Below are 24,846 nucleotides of genomic sequence, written 5' to 3'. Positions count from 1 at the left end.
TTGTCAGCTGGATTGCTGGTGGTGCAACACAGCAAGGGAAGGTTTTGGTTTGGTGGATTTGTTCTTCTGCCATAGGTGCTTGTATGTTCTGTTGCAGTGAATCTTTCTCTCAATATCAAGCTGGCTCAGCTTTCCCTCTTCTTAACCTCTCAGCAAGTCTTTGTTTCTCAGAGCCTGTTAGTTTAAACTAGGTGAAATTCTAATAAACATGTCAGGCCCCCTGCCCTTAGGATCTGCCATAAAAGATCAGACTACAGGTCCATCAAGCTCTTTGTCCTACTTCTGCAAGGAACACCCGCTCAATGGTTCATAGAGGTAGAAAAAAAACTGGTATTTAAAGCTTACATCCCATCTCCTAGCCGTGACACTGTTGCTTCACTTTTTATTTTCTTCAGTGTTCTTCAATGAATTGGAAATCACGCTGCTGCTGATGGATCACTCAACTCCTTCACACAGCTCTAAAGTTCCCTGTAGGAAATCTTTCACCAGCTGCCAAGCCATGGTAATTTTCCATTGAAAGCCTCTCCTGTTTTGCTGTAATATCTATGGGGTCATGAGATCCTGTAGAGTGGAAGACAGAGAAAACAACTAAGATGCAATACAAATGTTTGTAATGCTCAGAATAACAGTTTTCTACTTATGACTGACTTTCAGTTGAGCAGTTCACAGTGCTGTGAGCTAATTCACAAGAAGCAAAGTTTGAATAATCAGCTGAAAGAAATAGGATAAGGATGGATTGTAAGACCAAAATTGAAGGCTTTCTGGCACAAAGCAGAGAAGAGCATATTGCAGAAGTGGAAAGAAAAGCAACAACAGCAGATTTTATCACAAGGTTCATAAAGAAAGCAATTTTTATTCTTTGAGGAGATGAAAGAAGACTACTTAAAGCATTGGAAAGGTATTGGAAGCCTTAGGGTTTTAAACCAAACAAACCAGATCACTAGCCATAAGGCATAAAGAAAAGACCATTTCCTCCAGCACAATTAATCATTGCTTAAAATGCAGATACTGCAGACACATATTCTAATATTAAATAAAATTATAATAGCATTAAAGCAAGTAGCTCATCTTCTATACTGGCCTTATATCTATAAAGATTAAGCTTGAATAAAAGCACATGGCTTCCCTCTGTCACTTTGTGTAATTATTATTCATACAGCGGTATTACAGATAACAAAGTAAAAGATGACTACTTTCCCGCATCCCTGCCATAGGAACTCTGAAGCTTCTGTGATTTAAAATTTAAAGGTTTAAAATCTCTAAGCCTCTGTTGTAGCTGATTGCTTTTTTTTTTTTTATGTTCATCCACAGTATGAATGCCCTTGCATTGCAAACACATATACATACATTCCACTCTTATCTCCTTTCCGAGAGGATCCTTGGGGGAGAGGTTTCATGAGGCAACTGAAATTATTTAATAGCTAATTGTATCTTCTTCTCCCTCCCCCCTCCCACATCTTACGTTCCTACTATTTCCTTCATAAAAAAGTCTGTGACCTTGTCTACCTCCTTGGTGAGTGCATCCAGTTCACCATCAGAAAACTTATCCTACAACATGGGCAAGAATGGAAATGTGTTGCCTGTCTTCATCTGTGTGGTCTTCGTGCTGCAAACCTGGTTTCACAGCATGCAGCTCAGCCCTGTGCTGAGGAGACACCTCCTCTTCAGGGCTGGCCTTATTACCCATGCTTCAAACCTCCCCTCTCAGCCTGAAAACAGTCTTCTGAGGGGTTCAGATCTCAGGGGGAAGTGTCAATGACATCCCAGGCAGATAGAGCTCGTGGAGTTTGAACCCTGCCTCAGAAATGACTCCCGGGCAGTTGTACCAGTTGCACACCCGGCTGCTGGAGGGTTGTGTTCTTTGCTACTCTGCCCTTTCCTCTCCCAGTGTTCAGTGGCACGGAACGGTGAAAGTCTGTGGTGACTCCTGCCATTTCACTCCACTTCTGCCTTTGATTTTATACTGAGCTTGCAAGGTACATCTCCTCCTGCTGAGCAACCAATTAGGCATGCCTTCCTTTCCCATACCTGCAGTCAGGAATAGGATCATATGCAATCACTACCATTTGTATGATTCAGTGCCAAGACCCAGAGGTCAAAGACCATATTCTGCTCAGAATGAGGTATGCCTTCTGCTTTTTGCTTGAAAAAGATGCACAGACTGTTCCAGCCGCTATTGAGATAAAACCTAATCAGTAAAGTATGCCGCTTGGATAAATCACTAGTGTGTCACGCATTAATGGAGGTGGTATGCTGGCAGCATCAAGCTAAATCACCCACACAAAGATTTCCATCCATCTCTAATGGCATCACTCACTTGCTGCATGACCTCGGCCAAATTGCTTGTAGCCTGACTTGAAGAAGCAGCAGCCTCCTGGAAATCAGGTCGGTCTACTCCCTGCGCTTCAACTGCCCCCAGGAGAAGAAAGCAAATGCCGTTTCTCCTCTGCTGAAACATCTGCCAGGCACAAAGCTCTATTGTTCCCAAAGCCGGCCCTGATGGCATCACACCGGGAGGCAGATGCACCTCTATGTGGGCAGCAGCCCTGACGCTGAGTCCTTCCAGCCCACACATCCCAACGCCACTGCCTGCTGACAGATGCTTTTCAAGCCAGGTCTGAGAAGAGGAGGGTGTATTCAGTGTGGACAGAAAAACATTGTTCTTCATTTTGAAATAATTTTTGCTTTCCTCTGAGGTTGTTTGCTTGCCTGCCTCTAAACTCAGATTCCTCTGTTTTCAGTGCTCCAGGACCTCACTATCTTACAATCTGTCTGCTCGGGAAAGATCCAAGGAGGTGAAAGAGTCTTGCAACATTATATTCCTGCCCATGTAAAGCATGAAGAAAGGGCTATGGCCTTTTTTTTTAAAAAACGCTGGAGGTTCATAGGCACATACTGTGACAAGGATAAAGGAGATGCCGGTGAGCTGCTTGGACCACATGCTCATAGCAATATTGTCTGCAGTGGCAGGGGGTTGGGCACAGCTGTGCCAGTGGTCTGTGCTCCCAGTTAGCTGATTTTTGGTACTGGGAAAGCTTCCAGAGAAGAGGCACTCAAGCTGTCACATCTACCTCAGTAGCAGTGTTGTGTTCAAAGCCAAGTCACAAATATTTTCCTTTATTTTGGTTTCCAAAGATCAGGCAGTCCCATGTCTGCCGATACCAGTGGGAGCATGAACGAACCCTACGTTTTCATGCACTCTGGAAAAAATCTGTCCATAAACAGCAGCAGGTAAGCTTTTGTCAAAATGCCTTTGGCCTCTGTACAAATGTAATTAGAGTCTGATTTCAACTTCCCTCATTTCAATTTCCCAACTTCCCTTTGAAGCCTTGTTCAGTAAGAAGTGCCAGACAACCCACATCTACATTACAATGCATTTCAGCACACTTGAAAGCCCAAGGGCACGTTAAAGAAATCCAAATCCACCAAATCCATAGCCAATATACAACATGAGATCAAGGACAGATGAAAAGTATTTCCTGCAATGAATATGCATCATTAATTGTTTTGTCATTTAGCAAGGACTGCTGCTTCCTTGCGTGGTCTGTTATAATATATTTTCACTTCATTGCAGCAATGTTACATTATGAATCTAAAAGCAGTTCTTGCTACTCAAAGCACTAAAGGGTTTGTTTCGATTTCCCTGATAGTGTTTCTTGCAGAAGTCTAAACTTTTTTTGTCTATAGGTTCAGCCATATCTGCCACTTGTTCTTCATGTCTGATAATAACACGTTGCCTTGAAGTACCTGGTGCTTAGGAGACTTAGTACTGACAGCTAGATTGTAGATTTTTCAGTGCTGGTTTACTGCACTCCTGCTTTAGCTTAGAAATACTGGAAATCAGCTCAGAGCTCACATCAAACAGAAGGACAGAGATCAAAGCAATTCACTTCTCCTTGAAAATCGTGTTTCTTGGTAACTTCCTTGCAAACCAACAGCCACAACTTATTGATCCATGCTGGGGATTCCAGCAGTTCCCATCAGGCACATCCTTTGGGGGTGGGAGCTTTTGACACTGTCTGATGTGTCAAAGGGTTAGATCAGCACCTCCTGCCAGCCCAAAATGCTTGGACTACTGCTGAGCAATCCCAATAAACAGCATTTCCCAGGCTAAATCAGGGCCATTGGCATCCTGGCACTACTGGCAGGGGTGAAGGCAAGAAAATAATGATCTTTGGTGCCAAGCACTGTCAGTGTGTCTGGTTGCTCTGACTCTGTAGTCAGCCCATGGGTGGGGGGACAGGAACCAGCCTAGTGAGGAGAACCAGGCTGGAAACGTAACCTTGGGATTCCCATAAGGAGCAGAGTGACTTGGTTGGGCCCATGGGTGGGCAGGACGGGACTGCAAGGAGCAGGATATTAGCCCTTCTGCAGAGTCACTAGGGCAGAGACTGGGGGCCGAAATGGGCCGTGGACAGGGTAGGGGAAGCCCCAGAAGTGGAAGGAGCAGGGTCCTGACGCTCAGCACATACAGCTGAGATGTTCCGATTTCAGTTGTGGAGGTGCTTAGTTTCTTGTTTGGAATTAGCCTGCCTGCAGATGCTCCTGCCCCAGCTCCCTCAGAGCCAGTTCACAGAGCCGCAACCAAAGAGCCATGCTGCCCAGTGACAGCAACACTGTTGCTTGTGCTCAGAGCTGGATGTGGCTGCTTGCATGAAGCCCGATTCCTCAGCTGATAAAACCAGAGATATGAGATCACTCAGGGCAGGGTTGGCAGGCTTTTAGGCTGCCTTCACTATTGGGAGTCCTGGGATTGGGACAAGGAGGCATCCAAGTGTATCCACATGCAGGTATTAGGTCTGGCTGGAACAGAACCTGCTCCCACCAAGCCATTTAGATATTACTGCACCATGGCCCCTGTTGCACTGAAGGAAATCGTGATGCACTGCCTAGCTGGTGTTGTTGCTGGGATAGAGTTAAATTTCTTCATAATAGCTACTAGGGGTCTATATTTTGGATTTCAGCTGTAAACAGTGTTGATAATACAGGGATGGTTTAGTTACCAGTGAGCAGTGCTTGCAGAGACTCAAGGCCTTTTCTGCTTCTCAAACGTACCAAGACATTACATACAAGGCTTATGTCAGTTTAAGCTGTTCTGTGAACAAACCCCATAGAATCATAAGAATCATAGAATCATTCAGATTGAAAAAGACGGTTAAGATTATAGAGTCCAACCACAGATCTGGTCACGTGTGTATTTGAAACCTGTTGATACAAAAGTGACAGAGTTACTTGTATCCTAAAGAAGAGGCTGCCAAACCTCATTAGAGGGTATGCGGCATAAGTATGGCCAGTGAAACTAACACTTTGCAGGATATCATCGAAAACTGATAAAAGTTCCAAAGACCAAGTCCTTTTCCAGCTCCTTGTGACTTTCCCATGCCTCCGTGTGTCCTCGGTCACATTGAGCTTAAGCTGCAGCCTGTTCATCATGTGAGGGAGCTGACTGGTGCTGCAGGGGAGCTGTGTTTCCATTCCTCTGGGTATCATTGCAGTGGTATCACTTGTTTTCTATATCATCTACACACTACTGCAAAGCAGTGAAGAGCATAGGTCATGACATAGCATGACCCTGACTTAAACTAAGTTTCTTGAGGACCCTGAAACCCTTCCAAGATGCAATAGTAAATATCAGCCAAAAGAGGAGGCATATTGTATCAGGTCCTTGGCTAACAGCTTCCTCTAGGAGCTCTAGAGAGTAAGCACCACCTGGCTGTCTCATGTTTGTCTCAGATCGCTATCTTCTGTCCCCAAGTCCTGGAAGAATCCAAATGTCTGGCAGACTACCACGTGGAAGACAAAAGGAAGAGTTCAGCTGGTGCCAAGCTCTGAGCACCAGCGGGAAACTATGCAGTTTGAATTACAAAATCAACTGCCTGCCGTGAACTGATGCAACTCCTTGAAAACTTGATTTACTTACCTTGTCCTTGGCACCAATGCCTGTTAATATGATCCTTAAAGTCAGGTGACCAAATGTACTACGGCTTCAGGCTTTATTTCTGGAGCAAGCAACTGCTCTTCCTAGAGCAAAGAGAAGGAAGTAGTTGCAAGTTTAAACACAACAGTGAATCCAGCCTAGCTGGCAACACAGAGAGCTAAGCTTGGGAAGTATCACTTGCGTAAGGGCCCCCACCTGTGGCAGCGATTTCATGCTGAAGACTACATGTTGTCTTAGCTCTGTTGTTTAAAATTGCTTCTGCCTGTTTGGGAAAAGCTAAGATGTAATAACTATACTGAAGTCATGAGACTTATGTATCGCCCTTGGTATGAGACATTCCAAGGGAATGTGTGACAAAGCCATGAAGAGAAGGCAGACAGGATGTGTCATAGGAAGTCAGGAAGGATGAGGACAAAGAATGTAATGAAATCTTTAGCAGCTACAGGTTAACTGGGGACCACACTGGAAAGGCTCCTTAGTGACTAAGTGCTCCTTTCCCTGGCTGCCCATTTTCGCTCAGCTTCCATCAACTTCCTCTCTCAGGGTTTTGCAGGAAAGCACAAAAGAAAGCCCCCACAAGCAAAACCAACCAAACAAAAAAATCCCATAAGTGTTGTGACACCCAGCACAGTCATGTCTCAGCTCTATTTACAGTTCTTCCTTCTTCCCCTGGCATCTGTGCCCCACTTTGGGCTGTCTCCAGAGCTGGCCCAGATCCTGAGGATACCCCAAAGCTGCAGACTGCTGTGATGCCAGACCTCTGACCACTCAAGGTATGTTGCTGGCACCTAGAAAGCTATTACAGTAACATCACAACAGAACAAAAAGTATGACAGTGACAGTTCAGTTTGTGGGATGTAGAAGGGAATTATGAACAAAGCCCACTGCAAACTGCCCACCAGCCCCTCTTTCAGTGCACTAACACAGGTAGTTGTATCTCCAGAAGTGTTGGCGCCAGCATGGTGGATGCTTCCTCTTAGTTGATGCCTGTGCTGCAGCCTTTTTGCTATGCAACTAAAATCACCTGAACTCCACTTTCTGTGGGACCTCTGGATGTGTTCATTAGCTACAAATATGTTCATCAGGGTGGACTACTTTCTGTCTAGTTTTCCTCCACAGTGAAGCGTCACTCACTCAAGCTGATTGTCACAACGTATTACTGTGACCTGAAAATTAGGAGCCTGAAATCATTATTTTGAGAGATATGTGGGAGTCAAAGTCTTGGTATTTTGAAGAGACTTTTTGAGGCTTTTGAGCTGTTCAAAAACAGAGCTTGAAAATACGTATCCTCTCATTTTAACATCAAAACAAATATCCAAACAATGCTCACAAAGAAGCACAAACTATCAGGCTCCATGTGCCTTTCCAAGCTCCATCCATGCTACAAAAAATTTCCCACGTCTGATTGTGTGTTAACATGAGCCACCAGCTGAGACCAAATACATTTTAGCAACACATACAAAGACAAAAATTAAGGACTATTTCAGAGATTATAGTTTTCAGCTCCTTAGCCTTACCATCAAGGTTCTTGCAGGGACTCTTCATGCTGGAAACATTCAGTCTGCAGTGGCACAATAGTCAAGTTAATACAGCTTCTTCTCATTTCATCACCACCACCCCAAAAAAGCTGCACCTTGCAAATTCCCCTTCTTCCATCCGCTGCCAGAAATTATGTGATGACTGACTTCATCTCTGCTCGCTGCTGCTCCTTCCTGTTCTTAATCTAATGCAGCTGGCAAGGCAGCAGGGAAAGATAATCCCATGAAAAGCATATCTAATGCTTTTGGGGTGCTTTACAGGTAATGTGTGATTTGTTTTGTTAGGTTATCTGTTCTTCAAATACAAAAGATGAACTGTGATTCTGAAACGAGTAGGTGTGGATTGTAGCTGAAGGCACAACAGAATAACTGAATTGCCTCTCTCTTACCTAGCCAGAGCTCTCATCTTCAATTTTACCTTAGTTACCAGCTAATGCACCAGCTACATTTTGGTAATGACTTGCTTCCACAGCCTCTGGGTAACAACAAATTGATCTTGATATGTCTGACTGTTGATATTGAGTTGTTGGGATGCTTTTTACAAATCAATAGTACAATGACTCTATTGGTCCTCCTTTCTATGAGTTTGCACCAAGGTCTTTTTGCTTCAGCAAACTGTGGCAGGCAGCTGGCTTTGCAGAAAAGAGGTCTGAAATTCAGGCTTTAGCAGGTAGAAGAGAAGAAATTAACCTGGGCAACAACCAGGCTGCAAACCACGGGCCTGCTTTCCTTTGAGTTTAACTTTTGGATCTATGAAGATTTAGGAGTCATGGGCTGGTTAATGTGAAGGTAGCTCCTTTTTGCCTTCCCCTTCTCTCTATCCTTCTGCAGTTCCGATTCTTTGTTGTTAATTGGCTTGAACAAGATTTCCTCTGAGACTTGGGCAGTTGTATCATCAGCCAGTAATCCGCTAATTCCCTTGGACACACAGGAGTCCCTGGTGTGCTACTCTACAGCTGCTTTTTGCAAGTGTTGCACTCCTCCATGATACACCAAATCGATGTTATGTTGTGATCAAAGACGTCCTTGTCCTCAGAGCAAATTCCAGCACAGTTGTGGTAGTTTGCTGCACGATATCCCATACATTTGAGCAGCAGAAATTCTCAAGATGTCATCATCTGAAGCAAAAAGTCTTTGGAAATTAAACATTTTTTTCTCACGAGAGACAGACTTTGGTATTTTGCTGAAATAATCAACACAAAGCATGTGCTGAAAGTCTAAGCATTTTCCCTAGACTTTCACAAGAGGGACGGCAGCTGTCATTGGTATCAGAGCTTTCTTATGTCATGCTGAGAATCTATACCATAATAACTAAATATTTATAATTAAATGAGAGAGTGGTTTTCTGCTTTTAACATCCCAGCCAGTGTTACAGGGAAGCAAGAACTTCAATCCTTCTTTTCCATCTAACCAACTCCTAAGACAGTAGCAGCCAGGGATTTTTTTTTAATCTGCCTCAGTCTGATGTTGGTCTGTATTAGACAGCAGTGACTTCACCGAGGTTCACGTAGCTACACAGTAATACCATACATCAGGAATTCAGAAAAACTAGACCTAAGAAGTTACTTTTTAAAATACCCAGTTAAAGAGGTTGGAGATCCAAGTGAAAAAGCTTTTCTGTTAGATTTCTCTGAGAATTTTATCAGGCATAAAATAAAATGTGTGAGGAAGAGGTGTATCATCACCTGTCAGTATGCTTAAAGCTGTTACCACATTTAACGTGGCATCCTCAGCTGATGCTGATAATTATTTTCCTGTTACATTACTGAGTTTTTTATGCCTAGCATGGTGGTGAATACCTAGAGGGCACAAAGACTTGTGCCTGCATTGTACATATTATGCACAGTTTTGGCTCTTGGAGAAGAACAGCAAGAGCTGTTGGAAGACTCAAGACCTTTGAAATTTCTGTTCCCTTCAGGGCTCCAAGAAATAATATTCTTCCTGAGCTTAAACCATGAAGGTCCACACCTTTATATAAATTTTGGGGATCATTTCTAAAAGCATGAGTCCTGCTTTATGAGTCTCCCTATAGCTTAATGTGTCTGCAGACTGCAGGCTTCTTTACGTTGCAGGTAGACACCGGCTTCTGCCTGGGTCCTGGCCTCCTTTCAGTTCATCGCCTCCATTCTGGCCTCTCTGGAGCCTAGTGTGGAGGGGCCACCTTCTCTCAGGACATTGGGAATCGCCTATGTTTAAAGAAAAAGTTCCGCTTTCACACCGTGGAGAGCACATTTTAATTGTACTAAGCCAGCAGATCACTAGATGGCCTCATAACCTCAGTGATTTGGGCAGGACCGGGCTCGGCTCTGTACTCCCCAGATTCATTTATAAAACCTGGTGCCCTGCGTGCTGCAGGACTGGAGAGCATCTCCTCAGGTGAGGCACGAGAGACTTTTCAAAACACAGCATGTAAAATGTGTGACACTTTATCTCATAGAGAAGCTAGTGAAAGCCACGTTTGTCACTCAGATATTCCCTAAATCCCAGCAGGCGTGACTAGTGACAGGGCAGTGACATGGCAGGAGTTGTTGGAGAGCTGGCGGGCTGTCTCTGGCCTCCCTTGGCTGGAGGCAGCTAATCAACACAGGAAAACCAGCCCTTGCAGGAAGGGCGGTAGTGGGGGGACAGCAGTGAAGCAGCCAGCTGGGAAACAAGGAACCACGTTCAGCCCTGGACTGGCCTGCCTGCATCCTGAGGAAGGGTTTGGCCCTGGCCCTGAGCCCACCTGAGAGGGAGGTGAGCCCAGCCCCCACCTGGGAGGATCCCTCGGTGGGGGACAGCAACAGGGGAAGGGGACAGACACCGCGGGGTTTTGTTCCTTGTCCGGCCACTGTCGAGTCACCGTCGCTGCCTGGTGAAAACGCACTTTGTGGCCTCAGAGGAAACACTTCTGTGTGCAGGCTGCCAGGTGCTTACCTGCAGCAGAGCTGTGCCTTTGGAGCACCTCCCCTACAAGGACAGGCTAGAGAAGAGCAGGCTTTGGGGAGACCTTAGAGCAGCCTTCAAGTGCCTAAGGGGGCCTCCAGGAGAGCTGGGGAGGGACTCCCTGTCAGGGAGTGCAAGGATAGCACAAGGGGTAATGATTTTAAGCTGAAAGAGGAGAGACTTAAGTTAGACACTAGGAAGACTTTTTTTACTGTGAGGGTGGTGAGGCACTGGAACAGGTTGTCCAGGAGGTGGTGGATGCCCCATCCCTGGAGGTGTTCAAGGCCAGGCTGGATGAGCAACCTGATTCAGTGGGAGGTGTCCCTGCCCATGGCAGGGGGGTGGGAACCGGATGATCTTTAAGGCCTCTTTCAACCCAAACCATTCTATGATTCTATGATTCTTTGATTCATGACTAACACCACCGCACTTTAAGGGAAGACCCCTCCTCACATCCACAAAGGAGAGAAGCAAAGAAATATTAATGGGATGAATGGAGCATGGGGAAGAGAAACATGCAGAGAGGAAACCAGGTTGGGCTGCCTGAAGAACAGACCCAGCAGCAGAGCGTTGACTGGCTGGTCTTTTGGTGGCTGGTGCCTTCAGCAGCTACTGCTGCTGCTAGAGAGGGATTGGGGAGCTGTTGTGGAGCTGTGGCACTTTGGTCAGTGGCCTCGGTCTGACGTACAAGAAAGGGGGGGGAAATAAGATGTCCTTTTGATCTGATGTGGTGTGCGCTGGCACGGGTTGCCCAGAGAAGCTGGGGATGCCCCGTCCCTAATGGTGTTGAAGGCCAAGCTGGATGAGGCTTTGAGCAACCTGGTCGGGTGGGAGATGTCCCTGCCCATGGCGGGGGGGTTGGAACTGGATGATCTTTAAGGTTCCTTCGAACCCGAGCCGTGCAGCGCCCGGGCCGGCGTGGCTGCGGCTTTAAGGGCGAGCCCGGCCCCTCGGCTGAGCGCGCCCGGGGCGGAGCCAGCGGCGGCGGCGCCAGGTGGGTGCGGGTGGGCGGCCTTGGTGCTGCCCCGGGGGGCCGGGGGGAAGGGGGGACCCTCGGGGACCCCTCGGGCTGCAGAGCTGGGTGACAGCGAGGTCTTTGCCCCCTCGCTGAAGGGAGCAGCCTTCCTCCGGCTTCCTTCCGTGGGAAGCGTGTGGTCGTTGTGGAGTTATAGAATGGTTTGGGGTGGAAGGGGCCTTAAAGATCATCCAGTTCCAACCCCCCTGCCGTGGGCAGGGACACCTCCCACCAGACCAGGCTGCCCAAGGCCCCATCCAACCTGTCCTTGAACACCTCCAGGGATGGGGCAGCCACAGCTTCCCTGGGCAACCTTGCTGGTGCCTCACCACCCTCATCATGAAGAAATTCTTTATGTGTAGCCTAAATCTGCCCCTCTCTAGTTTATACCCATTGCCCCTAGTCCTGTCGTATAAGTTTGGCTCCGAGGCAGCTTCTCTATCACCCGTGGTTTTGCACACACCATGAAATATTTTTACTTGATGTAGTTATGCTCCAAAAGGCACCTGCTCCTTTCAAAAATAAGGTTAAATTGCATGAGGTGAGGTTTTTTTGTTGTCGTTTTGGGAGTGGGGTTTTTTTGGTAGGTTTTTCCAAGTTCTACTAGTCTGCTGATTTTATTATTCACCCAGTGGATGCTGGAGCACTGGGACAGCTCCCCAGGGGAGCAGTCACAGCACCAAGCCTGACAATATCCAAGAAGCATTTGGACAAAGCCCTCAGACACATGGTGTGAAGGTTGGGGGTGGTTCTATGCAGGGACAGGGGTTGGACTCGATGATCCTTGTGGGTCCCTTCCAGTTCAGGACATTATATGACTCTACTCCTACTAAGATGGGAAGGCCAGGAGCATCCAGCACCAGGATGTCTATCCTGGCGCCTTCCTGCACTACATACTTAAGATGAGTTTGGCATTTTAAGCACAGAGCTCTTGGCGGATATTTCTCTACAGACAATTAATTTAAGAAGAGTAACCATCATGATAGGCAATGCAAAACATATGCTACCAAATCTCGGCCCTGCTGATTTGCAGTAATTCATTGGGAAGAATCAGCACACAGCATTAGCTGACAAGATTTATATCACTGATTTCAGCTACCTTCATGCTTCCCTTGGGCAGATGGGGATTATATAGCTCTGCCTTCTAGTAGGAAAACATTTGTTAATTGCATTCATTAATTACATGGTTTCTGCTGAATGGCTTTCTCGGATGTGGAAAAAATGCAAAATGTTTGGTCACATGTATTTATTGTTAATGAAACCACACAGCTTTTAGCCAGTGTTTTAAACAAAGACTTAACTAGAGTAACAACCTAAATAGCTAAGTGTTACAAGAATTAAGTTCATAGATGAACATTTTGGTAAGCGATCAAACTAAACCCATACTGAAAGCAGAGGCTAGCACGCAAGAAAAAATGCCACTAAACACTTAGGAACTTTTACTAAAGATACAGATAAATAAAGAAAAACTGAAGTAATGAAATATTAAGTGTTAAGACTTTGGTTTATTAGTGTATTTTTCCTTTTGTCCCAAATGGTGTTGTTTAGCCTGGAGAAAAGGAGGCTGAGGCGAGGCTTTATTGCTCTCACAGCTACCTGAAAGGAGGTTGTAGCAAGGTGGGTGTCAGTCTCTTCTCCTAGGTAACAAGTGATAGTATGAGAGAAAATGACCTCAGGTTGCACCAGGGGAGGTTTAGATTGGAAATTAGGAAAAAATTCTTCATGGAAGGGATTGCCAAGCACTGAAGCAGGCTGCTCAGGGAAGTGGTCAAGTTGCCATCCTTAGAGGTATTTCTTTTGAGCCTTTTTGTGCTTGTAGTCCTGCTATTGTGGAAGCAGAACCCTAAATGCTCCTCTGATCATCAGTTTAGGGGGAGGTTCAAAAGCTCTGCCCTAAAGGAACTAAGTCTGAGTTACTGAAAAAAAATTAGCAAGATGAGGAAGGAAAGAAGGATACGGAAATAGTAAAGGAGTGAATTAAGGAGGTCAGAGCCTGTTGTTCTTGCTCCAGGCCACTTCTTGGTAAGGATAGTAGCAGGATCAGCATAAAAATGACCCAGAGTCTGCAAGGGATGTTGGGTGAGAAGAGTACAGTGATAGTGATGAAGCGCTGAGAGGCTCTTGATTTGCCTCTTGGCTGAGTGCTGTGGCTCCTCCACTCTCCTGATTCTTCAATGAGTCTAAACTCTGGCATATCAACCTCACATTCTCCTTTTCTTCACTGCTTGTGACCTGAAAACTGGCCTCGAGTGGTGTCAGAAGGCCTTTGAGTGTAGGCTCATCCTGTCTGAGTTTTTAAAAACTTAATTTTTAAAAAATCTGTTGGATTTGGTTTCTCTCTGTTTAGACAGCTTGGAGTACATGTATATGGTTTTTCACAGGGAGTGGGCTACAGTGATGGAGGTCTGCTTTGTTCTATAGCTGAGAACATATACATGAGCCTATTATACTATTAAGACTAACTGATCCTTTGAAAAAGAAGACTGAAATGCAACAGATTGGGAGTATTCTGATCAAGATCATTTCTGAAGGATTTTTTTTTTTTTTTCATTTTGGAGCTGGCAGTCTGACAAATCTGAGGGAGAAAGAGGGAGGTCTTGAGGAAATTCTTTATTGCTTGCCTTTAGAAAGATGCTTTCATATGAAAGACTCACCACCATTATAAAACTTGTAGTTAATGGTGTCTCTCAGTCTGCCAGATAACCTTTGTATGTCCATAGGTCCTGCAGTGCCAGAGTCCTACTGCAAAATCTTAAGACTCAATGGAAGAACCTTAAATAGGAGTAGCTTGCTGTGTGTATCTTCAAGGCAGGAGGAGGGACATGTTAGAAGGCTGCATGTTTAATTTTTAGTTCTATCATCTGTCCTGCTGACTGATGTTTTCTCATGGGATATATTTATAGCCCTCTCCTGATTGGGTCTTTTGATAGCTTCTTCTTTAAATACCGCTCCTTTCAAACTTCAGAGGCTCTTTGGGCAGAGACAAGACACATTCATGGTCACACTGCAGCTTGCCAACCTCCTCTTCCTAAGGCCATGATGGTACCTAGTCTTGAGGTTGCTGAACTTACGTAGCACTGTTCTCCTTTCAGGAATTGTCATCCATCACTATGAAAAACAACATCCTGTGAGAGGTTTTTTCAAGCTTTCCACCTCATCACCTGCTGTGCTCATCAGATAAACTGTGCTCTGAGCTCTCCAGGTGAGGGTTTGTGTTTGGGGAAACATGACTTTCCGTGTCGGGAAGTGGCTTCTCCTTGTGGGCAGGCAGAACAGTTTTGCCAAGACTTGGAGGAGCAGGAAGGGAAGTCCTCCTCTGTGCTGGAAGCGCTACTGCCATTGGAGTGCTGGCAAGTCTCTGGACCCTGAGGTGAGAGCGTTTTTGGAGGAGAACACGGAGGTCACCAGCAGTGGACACCTCACACCAGAGATACGACTGCGCCTCCTCACCCCTCGGTGCAAGTTCTGGAGGGAAAAACCTGACCTGTGGCCTTATGGAGATCCATTCTGGGCAATTTACTGGCCAGGAGGCCAAGCCCTCTCCAGGTATGCAGTGCCCATCACTGAAGTTGATAAGTCTTATCTGCTGTGGGCCAAGATGTCACACCTGGCTCTAATGTGATTCCTAGTGATGTGTATTTGCCTTGTATGAGAGCACATTATCCATAATCCTCTCTGCTTTACCAGGAGAGAGACAATCTCTGCTGGATGGTGGTGAAGTTTCAGCACTTGCTGCATATGGGTATGCATATTATGGCTCGTAAGCTGAAGTCCGTTGTCTTCAGTGGTGATGCATGTGTTGGCAACGGGGCCAAATTTGGATCTGTGGAAGGGCTGTGCAGTTGCCATCAAAACCTAGTGAGGTGTTTAATTCGTTGTTGCACTGAGCAGGAAGATTACTAATTTGTGGTAAGACATAGGCTTTATTTTTGTAGGAGGCAGGCAGGAGTGTGGATGTGTGTCTGGTCTGTTGAGAAAATTAGGTTTATGCTGATGTACTTACAGTGGTGTTTGGCCTGAATTACTCTCATTTAGGATTTCAGCAGCCTTATTGTCAAGCCTTATTGTGGTTGTCACATCACAAGGCAAGTTTTGATTCTGGCCCTACTGTTGAAATGTCTTCAATGTTCCTGATTCCCAGGCACTAGTTAGAGTCCTTTTATTCTGCAAAAATCAAATCTCTTGCTTTGAACAGCAGAAAAATTCATAATTGTTACAGCAAAGAACAAGCTGTCAGGCATTCCCCACATAGATGAAAGGGAAGGATTAGTATTGGGGCCCTTTTTTTCTGCAAGAAAGCATAAATAGGAAGGTATTTTTGACTAGGAAAAGGATGAGTCTTACAGCTGAATTCTAAGTTGGTTAGCCTGATGCGTAGGTGAACTAGAGTGCTTCTAAACAGTGCGTAATTAAGTTAAGGTAATCTCTACATTTTGTAACCACATGATTCATATGCTTGCATGTTTGGGTAGCAATAATAATTTTCTGACATTTCACCGTTTTATCAACTTACTGTTTGTGCACTTGTTTTGATGTATTGGGGATGTCAGAAATTAGCTGCATAACCTGGAAAAGTAAAAAGAAAAACGGAGCATGAAAAATGCTGCTGCTGTAACTGTACTTGTTTCACAGTTGGCATTTCCAGTATCGGGAGTCCCGTTTCAAGCTTTTCCTCTCTGTGTAACCTAAGACACCTCCTTAACCCTGCACGGTGGACAGCAGTCTCCCAGAGCAGCTCAATGCTCTGCCTGCGTGTCCGAGGACGAAGGAAGTCCTCTCTGTCCCAAGTCACCACAGTCATTAGCAGTAACTTGAGAACCACTCAGATGGAAACAAGGCACTCGAAGCATTAGGTGAGATCACACTCTACACAAGTTACTGCTGGGAAGCCACTGCAAATCCAAGCGTAGCCCCTCGAAAGAAAGGGGAAACGGAGCACTTTCTGTGGAAGTCCCACCCCTGTCCTCTGCCCTGTTGGTAAACTAGGGGCTGTCTGTGGAGGAGCTCGGGTCCCTGGGGGAGCCTTGCCAGACACCTGAGTCGCTGAGCTTCTGCACTAATGTCCTGCCTGGGTGCCCCCAGAAAAGAGAGCATCTGTAGATGCTCATATTGGCACGTAATGCTGCAACACTGTAGTAACAGTGTAACAAAGCTGGGTGCCAGACCTTCTAATAGTTGATTTCCATTGAAACTGAGCCAGTTTCACTCGTTGGATTCATCACCACGTACTCAAAAGCACCAAGCTGTGCATCTCCAAGATGTCTGGTAGGATTCCCTGCAATGATATATAAGGACAAGAGGCGTAGGATGTCAAGCCTTCCTCACCTCTCCTGAGTTTCTGATCTGGATATTTTGTATCTTCAGTCCTGGTCTCGGCCTTCTTGCTGTCCTCTCCTAATGGCTTGGACTGATCAGCGTGAATGTAGTTTGTCTTTTGTTCCTCTGGTCTGTTCTCCTTGGAATCTGTATACAGACGTACTAGGATGTAGGTGCAATTAACCCTTGACAGTCTTATTAGGCCTCCTTCTGCCATTCTTGCTGGTGCTTCTAGGCCCAGACATTCCCATCCATCCATTTGACGTTTACACGAATCTTAACACTTCCACTACAGTTCCCTCCACTGGAACCCACTTCCAAAAGCTGTGCTTATCAGTAGCCCTGCATGCAGAGTCAGTCCTCATGCCCAATGCCAGAAGACAGCACAAACGTAGAATCATCCCTATTTCTACTTTAACAGAATTTATGGCAATTAGTATTAAATTTATGGCAATTTGCAGTCACTTAGGACTCTTCCCCTTCGCAAAAGACTGCAGCACAAAGCAAGTATTGAAGTTCTCAACCTTCAGTAGTGGCTATATGATTAGTAGTGTTTAACAATAATCACTGCATGTCTTCCATCAGTTCTTCTCTATTTCCAGCCTGGAGGTTTTTCCTTGCTGATTCCTCTTGGCAAGTGGCAGCAACTAGATGAAGATGCTGTTTCTGCTCACCGTTGCTCTCTTCTCATTTTCTTGTTGCTGCTTAGGAACAACTTCAAGCAGACTAGAGGAATTTGCGTCTGCGTTTGCATGACTCAGGAAAAGTCAGGAGAAATTCCTCTTCTTCCAAGCAATGGCATAAGCAGCATTTTAGGGCCATTGGTGGGCCTTGTCTTTTGACAGGTGCAATATTCACTGCCAATACATCTTCATGTTTCTTCAGTCAGATTGCTTTTAATTTCTACAAATCCTTACCGTCTTGTTCTGATGCCACATCACCTTTGCAGTTTGTGTTTATTAGATAAACTCGCCTGTCAGAGAAGGAGGTGACTTAAGTAAAATGTTGCTTACTTGGCTCAATTTCTTTTTTGTTTGGGAGAGAAGGATAAGGGAGAAAGATGATGGTTCCTGATTTTTACATCAGCTAAGGCAAATAAGGAGCCAAGTAACAGCTGCGCACATGGAAAAGTGTTTTTAATATAGCATGCTTTGCTACATGCACAACATGAACTCTCACGCAGTGTAATGCAAACCTGAGGAATTTGCATAATCTTGTTCATTGCTTTAATGGTTTTTCTTTTCAGGTATATTTTAGACAATCCATGTGTTGTTAAAGGACGATCAGTTCTGGATCTAGGAAGTGGATGTGGAGCAACAGCAATAGCTGCTGTGATGAGTGGTGCATCGCAAGTCCTTGCTAATGACATTGACCCTAGTAAGGCCTTTTTTTCCATCTCTCTGTAAAGATATTTATTATTTGTTAAAGCAGATTTAACACTGACTTTTCTTTGCTACATTTAGGCGCAATTCAGGTTTCAAACAGAGTTGTGAGAATGCTAAAAAGATAAATTAATTTTGCCAGTATTAGAAGCTGTGTTGTACCAGCCTCTCTTGCACTGAGTATTGCTCCATAGCTCCTCAGAGTGAACAAACAGCAAAGTTTCTATCAAGTGCTGCCTATATACCATCATGGCTGGTTTGGAAAAGAACTCCAAGTGCAGATGGCAAGTTGGTTTCTCCATAGGACCATAGCATTTTCCTGCATTTTCATATGTTGGGGCCTAGATTTTGCCTTTCTCCCCCAGATTTTGTTTTCCCATAATTGTTTTATTAACTCAGTTTATTAGTAATTTAATTACTCATTGTTTAGGGAGGAAGTATATCCATAGATTAAAGCAGTTCGATATTCTGGCTTGACTCTCTGACTGGTCTCCATTGGTGTCCATTCCAGGAAAAGTTTTTCCCTTTGTCATGGCTTTAAATTGGAGCGGGGGGGAAGATTTAGATCAGACATTAGGAACAATTTCTTCGTGAAAAACAATTTCTTCGTGAGGGTGGTGAGGCACTGGCACAGGTTGCCCAGGGAAGCTGTGGCTGCCTCATCACTGGAGATGTTCAAGGCCAGGTTGGATGGGACCTTGGGCAGCCTGATCTCGTGGGAGGTGTCCCTGTCCATGACACGGGGGTTGGAACTGGATGATCTTTAAAGTCTCTTCCAACCCAAACTGTTCTATGATTCCATGGTGCAATGAGGATAAAATTCCATCATTTTATGCCAGATTTTGACCCATAATGAAAACCATGGAAGTCTCTAGACAGGATTAAAATGGAAGATGTGTTAAGGACATTTGTGAAGGCACTGAACAGCAGAATCACAAAATATAACTTTCATTTTACATTGACTTTTCTTCAGTTGCAGGAATGGCGATGATCTTGAACTGTGAACTGAACCACCTGAATCCCTTCCCCATTGCCATTAAGAACATTATTAATTCAGAGGTTGGCAACTGGGACCTCATTTTTCTAGGAGACATGTTTTATGATGAACAACTCGCCGACAGTCTGCATCACTGGCTGAGGACGTGCATCAGGATACAGCAAACTGAAGTGCTGATTGGTGACCCTGGCAGGCATCAGTTTTTAAGCCACAGCATTCACAGTCAGTTGCACAAAGTTATAGAATACTCACTTCCCGAGTACACTAGGCAAGAAAACTATGGTTTAACATCAAGTATCGTCTGGAGTTACCAGCCCTCAAATAGCTCAGAAAACTGTTGAAGCTGGCTTTCTAATGAATTTTGCCTCACTTGGTTGGCTTTTTTTGTAAATATGTAAAATGAAAATGGGAACTAAACATGGAACAAACCTGTTGATGCAAAGTAGATTACTGTACCTTCATAGTACTCATTTCAGTCATACTCACTGCGGCTTTTGCTCCATTTCAGGTAAAAACTACATGCAAACTTGATTCAAAGGGGCCAGCACTGAAGTTACAGAACCAAGTTGCATCTAAGAGTTTGCATGCTTCATGTTTTTCATGTATATTCATGTATTGCTCTCTGACACTATTGTGAAATGTTTGGGGTGTCCAGCACAGAGCTGGCGGCAGAAGGTGGTGGCTGGAAGATTTCTGCATTGCTTTCACAGACTTTTGCAGCTTACAGAGAAAATTATTGCTGTCCTTCATAAAACTCTCCACTAGGTGATGAGCTTATACTATGCTCAACTTGGAAGTGCCTTGCGTTTTTTCTGGATGTGTCTCGTGAATGTCAAATAAACCACTTTGAATACCCCCTTTTCCCTCTGTAACAAAAAAATCTACTCTTCCTTGAAGCTGCCAGAGCTATTATTTAGGTGTTGCACACAAAACTAAAATATGCTTCTTGAACTCTAGCTGAAGTAAAATTTTGACTAAGGGGAAAGTGACTAAATAGTAATAGCTATAGGGTAACTTTATTCCCTAGAGAGTAGGGTCAAATGATCTACACTCCCAGACTTTACAGGGATAAAAAGGCAATCTATCATCATGGGAAGCTGGTAACAGATGAAGAAATCTTTCCTTCTGTGATGCTTCTGAACAGCCGGTAACAAAATAAAAACAGGGAATAAAATTTGGACATAATTTTTCTTTCCTTTTGAGGAGATGCTGGACAAGCAGCTCCAGAATCATTCTCAGCTACATCTGTTAAGGAAGAACCCTCCGCAGGGCTAGCAGCTAACTACTGAACAAGCAGTGATGGGGAATTAATAACTGCACAATGGAACACAATGTGCCTACAACTACGCGAATAGCAGATGATGTGGTGGAAGCTTATAAATGTGAAAAAGTATGTGGTACTCGCTCAGAAACCCATGGTGTTTATGAAGTAGGAGGTTTAGGCACACATTCATGTACACAGTCATGAAATATAATTTAACAAGTTTTCAGAACTGTCCAAACAGAAGACTTACAAACTTTAATCTTCAGAACAATATGTGAATGCTCTACAGTGCTCAACCAACCATTTACAACAATAACAATATCCAAACAATACAGAATATGATTGTGATAAGCGCAACAAGAGTTAGGGATTTAGGCACTGGAGTTTGAAAATTATGCTTTCAATTACATTTGAACAAGTTTTTGAAATGGGTTTGGTCTTCCATAAACCATCTAATGAACAGAACAACAGAAATTATTGTCAGACATTATAACATCCTTTAATATTACTGGATGCAACATATATTATTATCTTCCATGCAATTTGACCTGAACTTTAAATAGATTAATAGAAGACTAGTTTACTTCTGGAACACAAAGGAGTGTAGCCATGAGCAGTGCTAAATTATAAACATTCCTCGTGGTTGCCTAAAGTCACGGGTTTGGAAGCACTTGGAAGACCCCCCTAGCTTAGCCCTGCTACTTCCAACTACAGAGTATCAACGTAGCGGGCTACTTGCCCTGTATAATGCTACAACTGCTAGCATTTTAAATAGTTTAATGTAGAAATCATACAAGTCTTGCTAGAAGCTTTGCCGTTTCAAGAAAGCCAATGAACATGACATAACTGTGATGAGAGCACTGTTCCATCATGTCATAAACTCGTTCTACACTTAGAATTATTTTTTTTCTTTAATATGACCACAATTGAACAATATATAAATGGTTATTATTTTCACCTTCTGGAGGCCTCTGGTGATATAATAAACTACGTAGAGCAGAACACATCCTCTGCTGAACTCTACCATCCTGAGATTCATGTATTCAAGACACTAAATTTGGTCCCATTTCACTCACAGCTATGCTTATGAGGACCAATGTTTTGTTCCCTAAAAGCATTTTCATGCAGGAACATAGGCAAAAGCCAGAGGAAATAAGTATTTGCCCTTATACAAGATGTTTTTATTGGTCATAGCTACTAATTTGAAATTTGTTAAGACACCACAACAATTTCAAAAGCAAGTTTATGCTTGCATGTTCACAGACTGTATTTTTGGATGTGGAAAAATTCAGCAAGGATGGTAAATAAAACCAGAAACGCGCAGCATCAGTAACATCAAAAGAAAGGTACCTACAGTTTTTCTTCCAGACTTTGCAAAAAAGTACATGGTGAGAGGAGACTTTGTTACTATTAAAATGCATTTGCATTGCTGTTAATGCTGCCTCTGTTCACCAGTTCTGTCTGATAACTTTTGTCAGATTGAAGTTCCAACTTTACAGACACTTCCGTGTACATATTAACGCTGTTTGGGCTTGGTACATCTCGTTGCAACTACTCTCTCAGACTACAACCTTAGAACAGGGACTTAATTAAACTGGGTTTGTATATGTAGCCAAGATGCTAAAAGATGGTAATTAGCAGACAAAGCTGAAACTTCAAGGAGTCTGAGTGATGATAGGGTTATATTAATTATAACTTTCCTTTTAATGAAGTATGATCAGTGATGCAAAGACAGACCGGGCTCTAAGCAGAGACAATGGGGAAGCCCAGACTCACAGGCAACTGGAATGGCGATGGAGACCTCTGGTGGAACAAGGAAGGAAGCTATCTGGTGGTACAAAAGTAACCAGCTATTTCTCCAAGGCGCTTGGTTTCTGAAAGAGCTCTCCCATCTGTAAACTTTACACTCATACGTACACGATACTCAGTAAACAGTCCATGTTACTTGCTTCATTTTGTTTGATAAGACTAGCTGCTCTAAAGCATCTCGAGAGCGATCTGCAAAAAAAACCCAAGGAATTTCCTGTTATTCATTCAGAATATATATAGGTGGTGTTTGGAGATCACGTAAACTGCAAAATAATCCAATTATATATCTACCTATATACTTCCCTTGCTATTAAAATATCACACTTCAGATACACCTGCAGTAATGCAAAACCACTTAGTTCTTTATTCAATCCCATAACTGTAAAGCATCACCACCAACCAAGTGAACGTAAAAAACACAAGATGAATCATAACCTCTCTTAAGTTTGCGTTGGGTTTTTTTTCAGGCTGATCAGTCCTACTCCATTTCACTGTTTCTTGTATGGATGCTGTTCCATACTTTTGGAACAGAGTAGCGTTTTAATATGCTAACATACTTTTCTGAAGTCTTATTAACTATGAGTCTTCATCAGCATGTTGAGGGGCAAAAATAAAGAAAAAAAAAATCCAAACTCCAAAACAACAACAACAAATCCCTCTCTGAAGGTTACCATCTTTCAAAGCAAACCTGTCATCTTGCTTTGAAAATCTCGATATATGATTATCATTTTATCCATTAAGTTATATTTTCCTTTCCAGGGAGTAAGAAGATACTATCAGGAAGTAATTGCTCTTCTTACTTCCTGCACAAATTGACCTACCTGTCATCAATGGGCACCCGTGGAACAGAAAAATGTGTATCTTTGGACAATACGTAAGAACCGCTTCCACAGCAACATCGGTCAGACTTACACAGTGTTCCATGTGGATCTCCTGTTATGGAAACAGTAGTAACAAAAGCCTGTCAGAGCACCCATAGTGTTGGAGCGAGAGCCTTCCTTTGCCCAATCATTTCCAAAGATCCCTACCCAGCAGAAATTATAACCCACGCTTCCTCTGTGCATTGATCCCACATGTGGTCCTGTACGGATCAAGAAAATACACTCAGGAAAAATAAGAAAAATAAGCTTTTCTACAAAGAGTCAAAACTAAAACCACAAAACCTAAGTTTTCCTGAAACATGTGTATCATTCAAGATGACTGAGAAAACTCTTCAGTGAGATTCTACGATGTTTGAGTACCATCAGTTTTCTGTGACACAGACTCTCCTAGCAATTTGTTGTTCAGGAGAAGAGAACCTGAACTGAATTCTGCGTTTTCCCAAAACAGGCAGGATACCTGAGTCCCTGCTGAAGTTCCTAATATCTATCTACCTATATGTCTATATAGTTCCTAAAAGAAGTCTAAGAACTTCTTCCAAGACTGGACTAAAACCTGCTCTCTTCTTTGTTTCCCTGCAGTTGTATTACTAATATGGGTTGTATGTGCTAGAGAAAGATTACATTCACAATAAATTAAAACCTTATTACCACATTCTTTTTGCCTCTAAACTGCCTTACGTATCAACACATAAAACACAGAAGAAAAAATGCAAAAAAGAGACTATCGAATTTAAAGAAAATAGAATTTGAGAAAATACACTTCGGGGATCCTGAGGTAAAAATAAAAAAAACCCAAAGCACTGCTTTTTTATAGAAGAGTGTCTTTCCAAATTATAAACTCCCAGATCTTTAAAGAGCACAGAAATGAAAGGGAACTTTTGTAATAAATGCAACTTTGTACAGAATGATGACACAGAAAACAAGAATCATATTCAGAGAGGCAAGATTTATAAAAGCTGATATATGTATAGCTTTCAGTTCATTTTATTAAGTTATATGTGGGATCTGAATGCCTCTGAATGAAGTGGAGATTTATAAATCTCCCTCCTAGTTACAGTTCGAAAATTTTAAGACCCTACTTTTTACAACAGGTACCTGACATTATTAGATCACTGTCTAGAAATCTGCACTTTGATTATATGAAACAGAGGCATGAAGATTGTGACACTGGCAACGAGAAGTGTCACACTGAAGAAGAGACTGTAGCAAATAATTCCATATTCTCTACTAACTTTCTTTTTCTTACTGCTTGTAAATGAAGAGACACAAACCATTCTGTTTATACTGATAGCATACAACTCTTAATTTTAAAATTGTCATCCCCCACAAAACCACAAAATTTTGCCATATTAAAATTGCACAGGCTGCACCCCCAAAAAAGAACAACCCACCAACCCCCCCTCCAAAACCCAAACACCTAAAAAAACAAATGCAAAAGCACTTAAACACATGGCTTTTAAGAAAGTGGAAACAATCATTGAGCATGGGAAAATGGATAAGCAAAATCCATACCACTATTTAATCTGGCATGACAGAAATTTCCCATTAGTTCTTCTGAAATTGAAGCCCACCACCTCAACATTACTTTCTTGAATACTTACAGATGAAACAGGTCTTGTGTAAGCTACTTAACTTGTTCTTCCTGATCTGGTACAGCTTCCACAGGCATCCAAACGCATACACACACACACAAGATAACCTGTGCACTTTCAAAGAAATAGTAACTACAGCAATGTGACCAAGAAACAGCAAAGGCCACATTTTGTAAGCTGGACATTTTT

General features: G+C 43.5%; 2 protein-coding genes and 1 long non-coding RNA gene across 5 annotated transcripts in view; 1 reads left to right on the top strand and 2 right to left on the bottom strand.

Annotated features, from left to right (window-relative positions):
* Positions 1–518: 518 nt before the first annotated feature.
* Positions 519–16,113, bottom strand: LOC138722325 (uncharacterized). Its single transcript, XR_011337687.1, has 3 exons — positions 15,930–16,113; positions 5,921–6,021; positions 519–561 (listed from the first exon to the last, which is right to left on the bottom strand). It is a non-coding gene; the product is annotated as an uncharacterized lncRNA (long non-coding RNA).
* ETFBKMT (electron transfer flavoprotein subunit beta lysine methyltransferase) lies at positions 14,509–23,066 on the top strand. Of its 2 annotated transcripts, XM_069860328.1 has the most exons (4): positions 14,509–14,962; positions 17,979–18,109; positions 19,088–19,497; positions 22,944–23,066. In XM_069860328.1, exons 1-3 carry the CDS (start codon positions 14,643–14,645, stop codon positions 19,450–19,452), a joined length of 816 nt encoding a protein of 271 aa, XP_069716429.1. In that variant the 5' UTR covers positions 14,509–14,642; the 3' UTR covers positions 19,453–19,497; positions 22,944–23,066. The 2 variants fall into 2 exon arrangements, with proteins under 2 accessions (XP_069716429.1, XP_069716418.1); XM_069860317.1 differs by lacking the exon at positions 22,944–23,066 and having other exon boundaries at positions 19,088–20,392.
* AMN1 (antagonist of mitotic exit network 1 homolog) overlaps positions 20,596–24,846 on the bottom strand; it is a 469,636-nt gene continuing 465,385 nt past the window's right edge. For both annotated transcript variants that reach the window (XM_069860350.1, XM_069860342.1), the window contains exons 6-7: positions 23,006–23,117; positions 20,596–22,373 (exon numbers count right to left, since the gene is read on the bottom strand). In XM_069860350.1, the coding sequence (XP_069716451.1) occupies positions 22,300–22,373; positions 23,006–23,117 (186 nt within the window). In that variant the 3' untranslated portion in view covers positions 20,596–22,299. The remainder of the gene's footprint in view (positions 22,374–23,005; positions 23,118–24,846) is intronic.

This window comes from Phaenicophaeus curvirostris, chromosome 1, assembly GCF_032191515.1.
Source record: "Phaenicophaeus curvirostris isolate KB17595 chromosome 1, BPBGC_Pcur_1.0, whole genome shotgun sequence".
NCBI lineage: Eukaryota > Metazoa > Chordata > Aves > Cuculiformes > Cuculidae > Phaenicophaeus > Phaenicophaeus curvirostris.
This window is presented reverse-complemented; position numbering and strand designations above follow the sequence as displayed.

Bases quoted from the DNA above. Each gene is read 5' to 3' on its own strand.
- ETFBKMT (XM_069860328.1), top strand. From the start codon at position 14,643: ATGACTTTCCGTGTCGGGAAGTGGCTTCTCCTTGTGGGCAGGCAGAAC. The intron at 14,963-17,978 runs GTATGCAGTGCC...TTTTCTTTTCAG, and splicing joins GGAGGCCAAGCCCTCTCCAG to GTATATTTTAGACAATCCAT. The intron at 18,110-19,087 runs GTAAGGCCTTTT...ACTTTTCTTCAG, and splicing joins TGCTAATGACATTGACCCTA to TTGCAGGAATGGCGATGATC.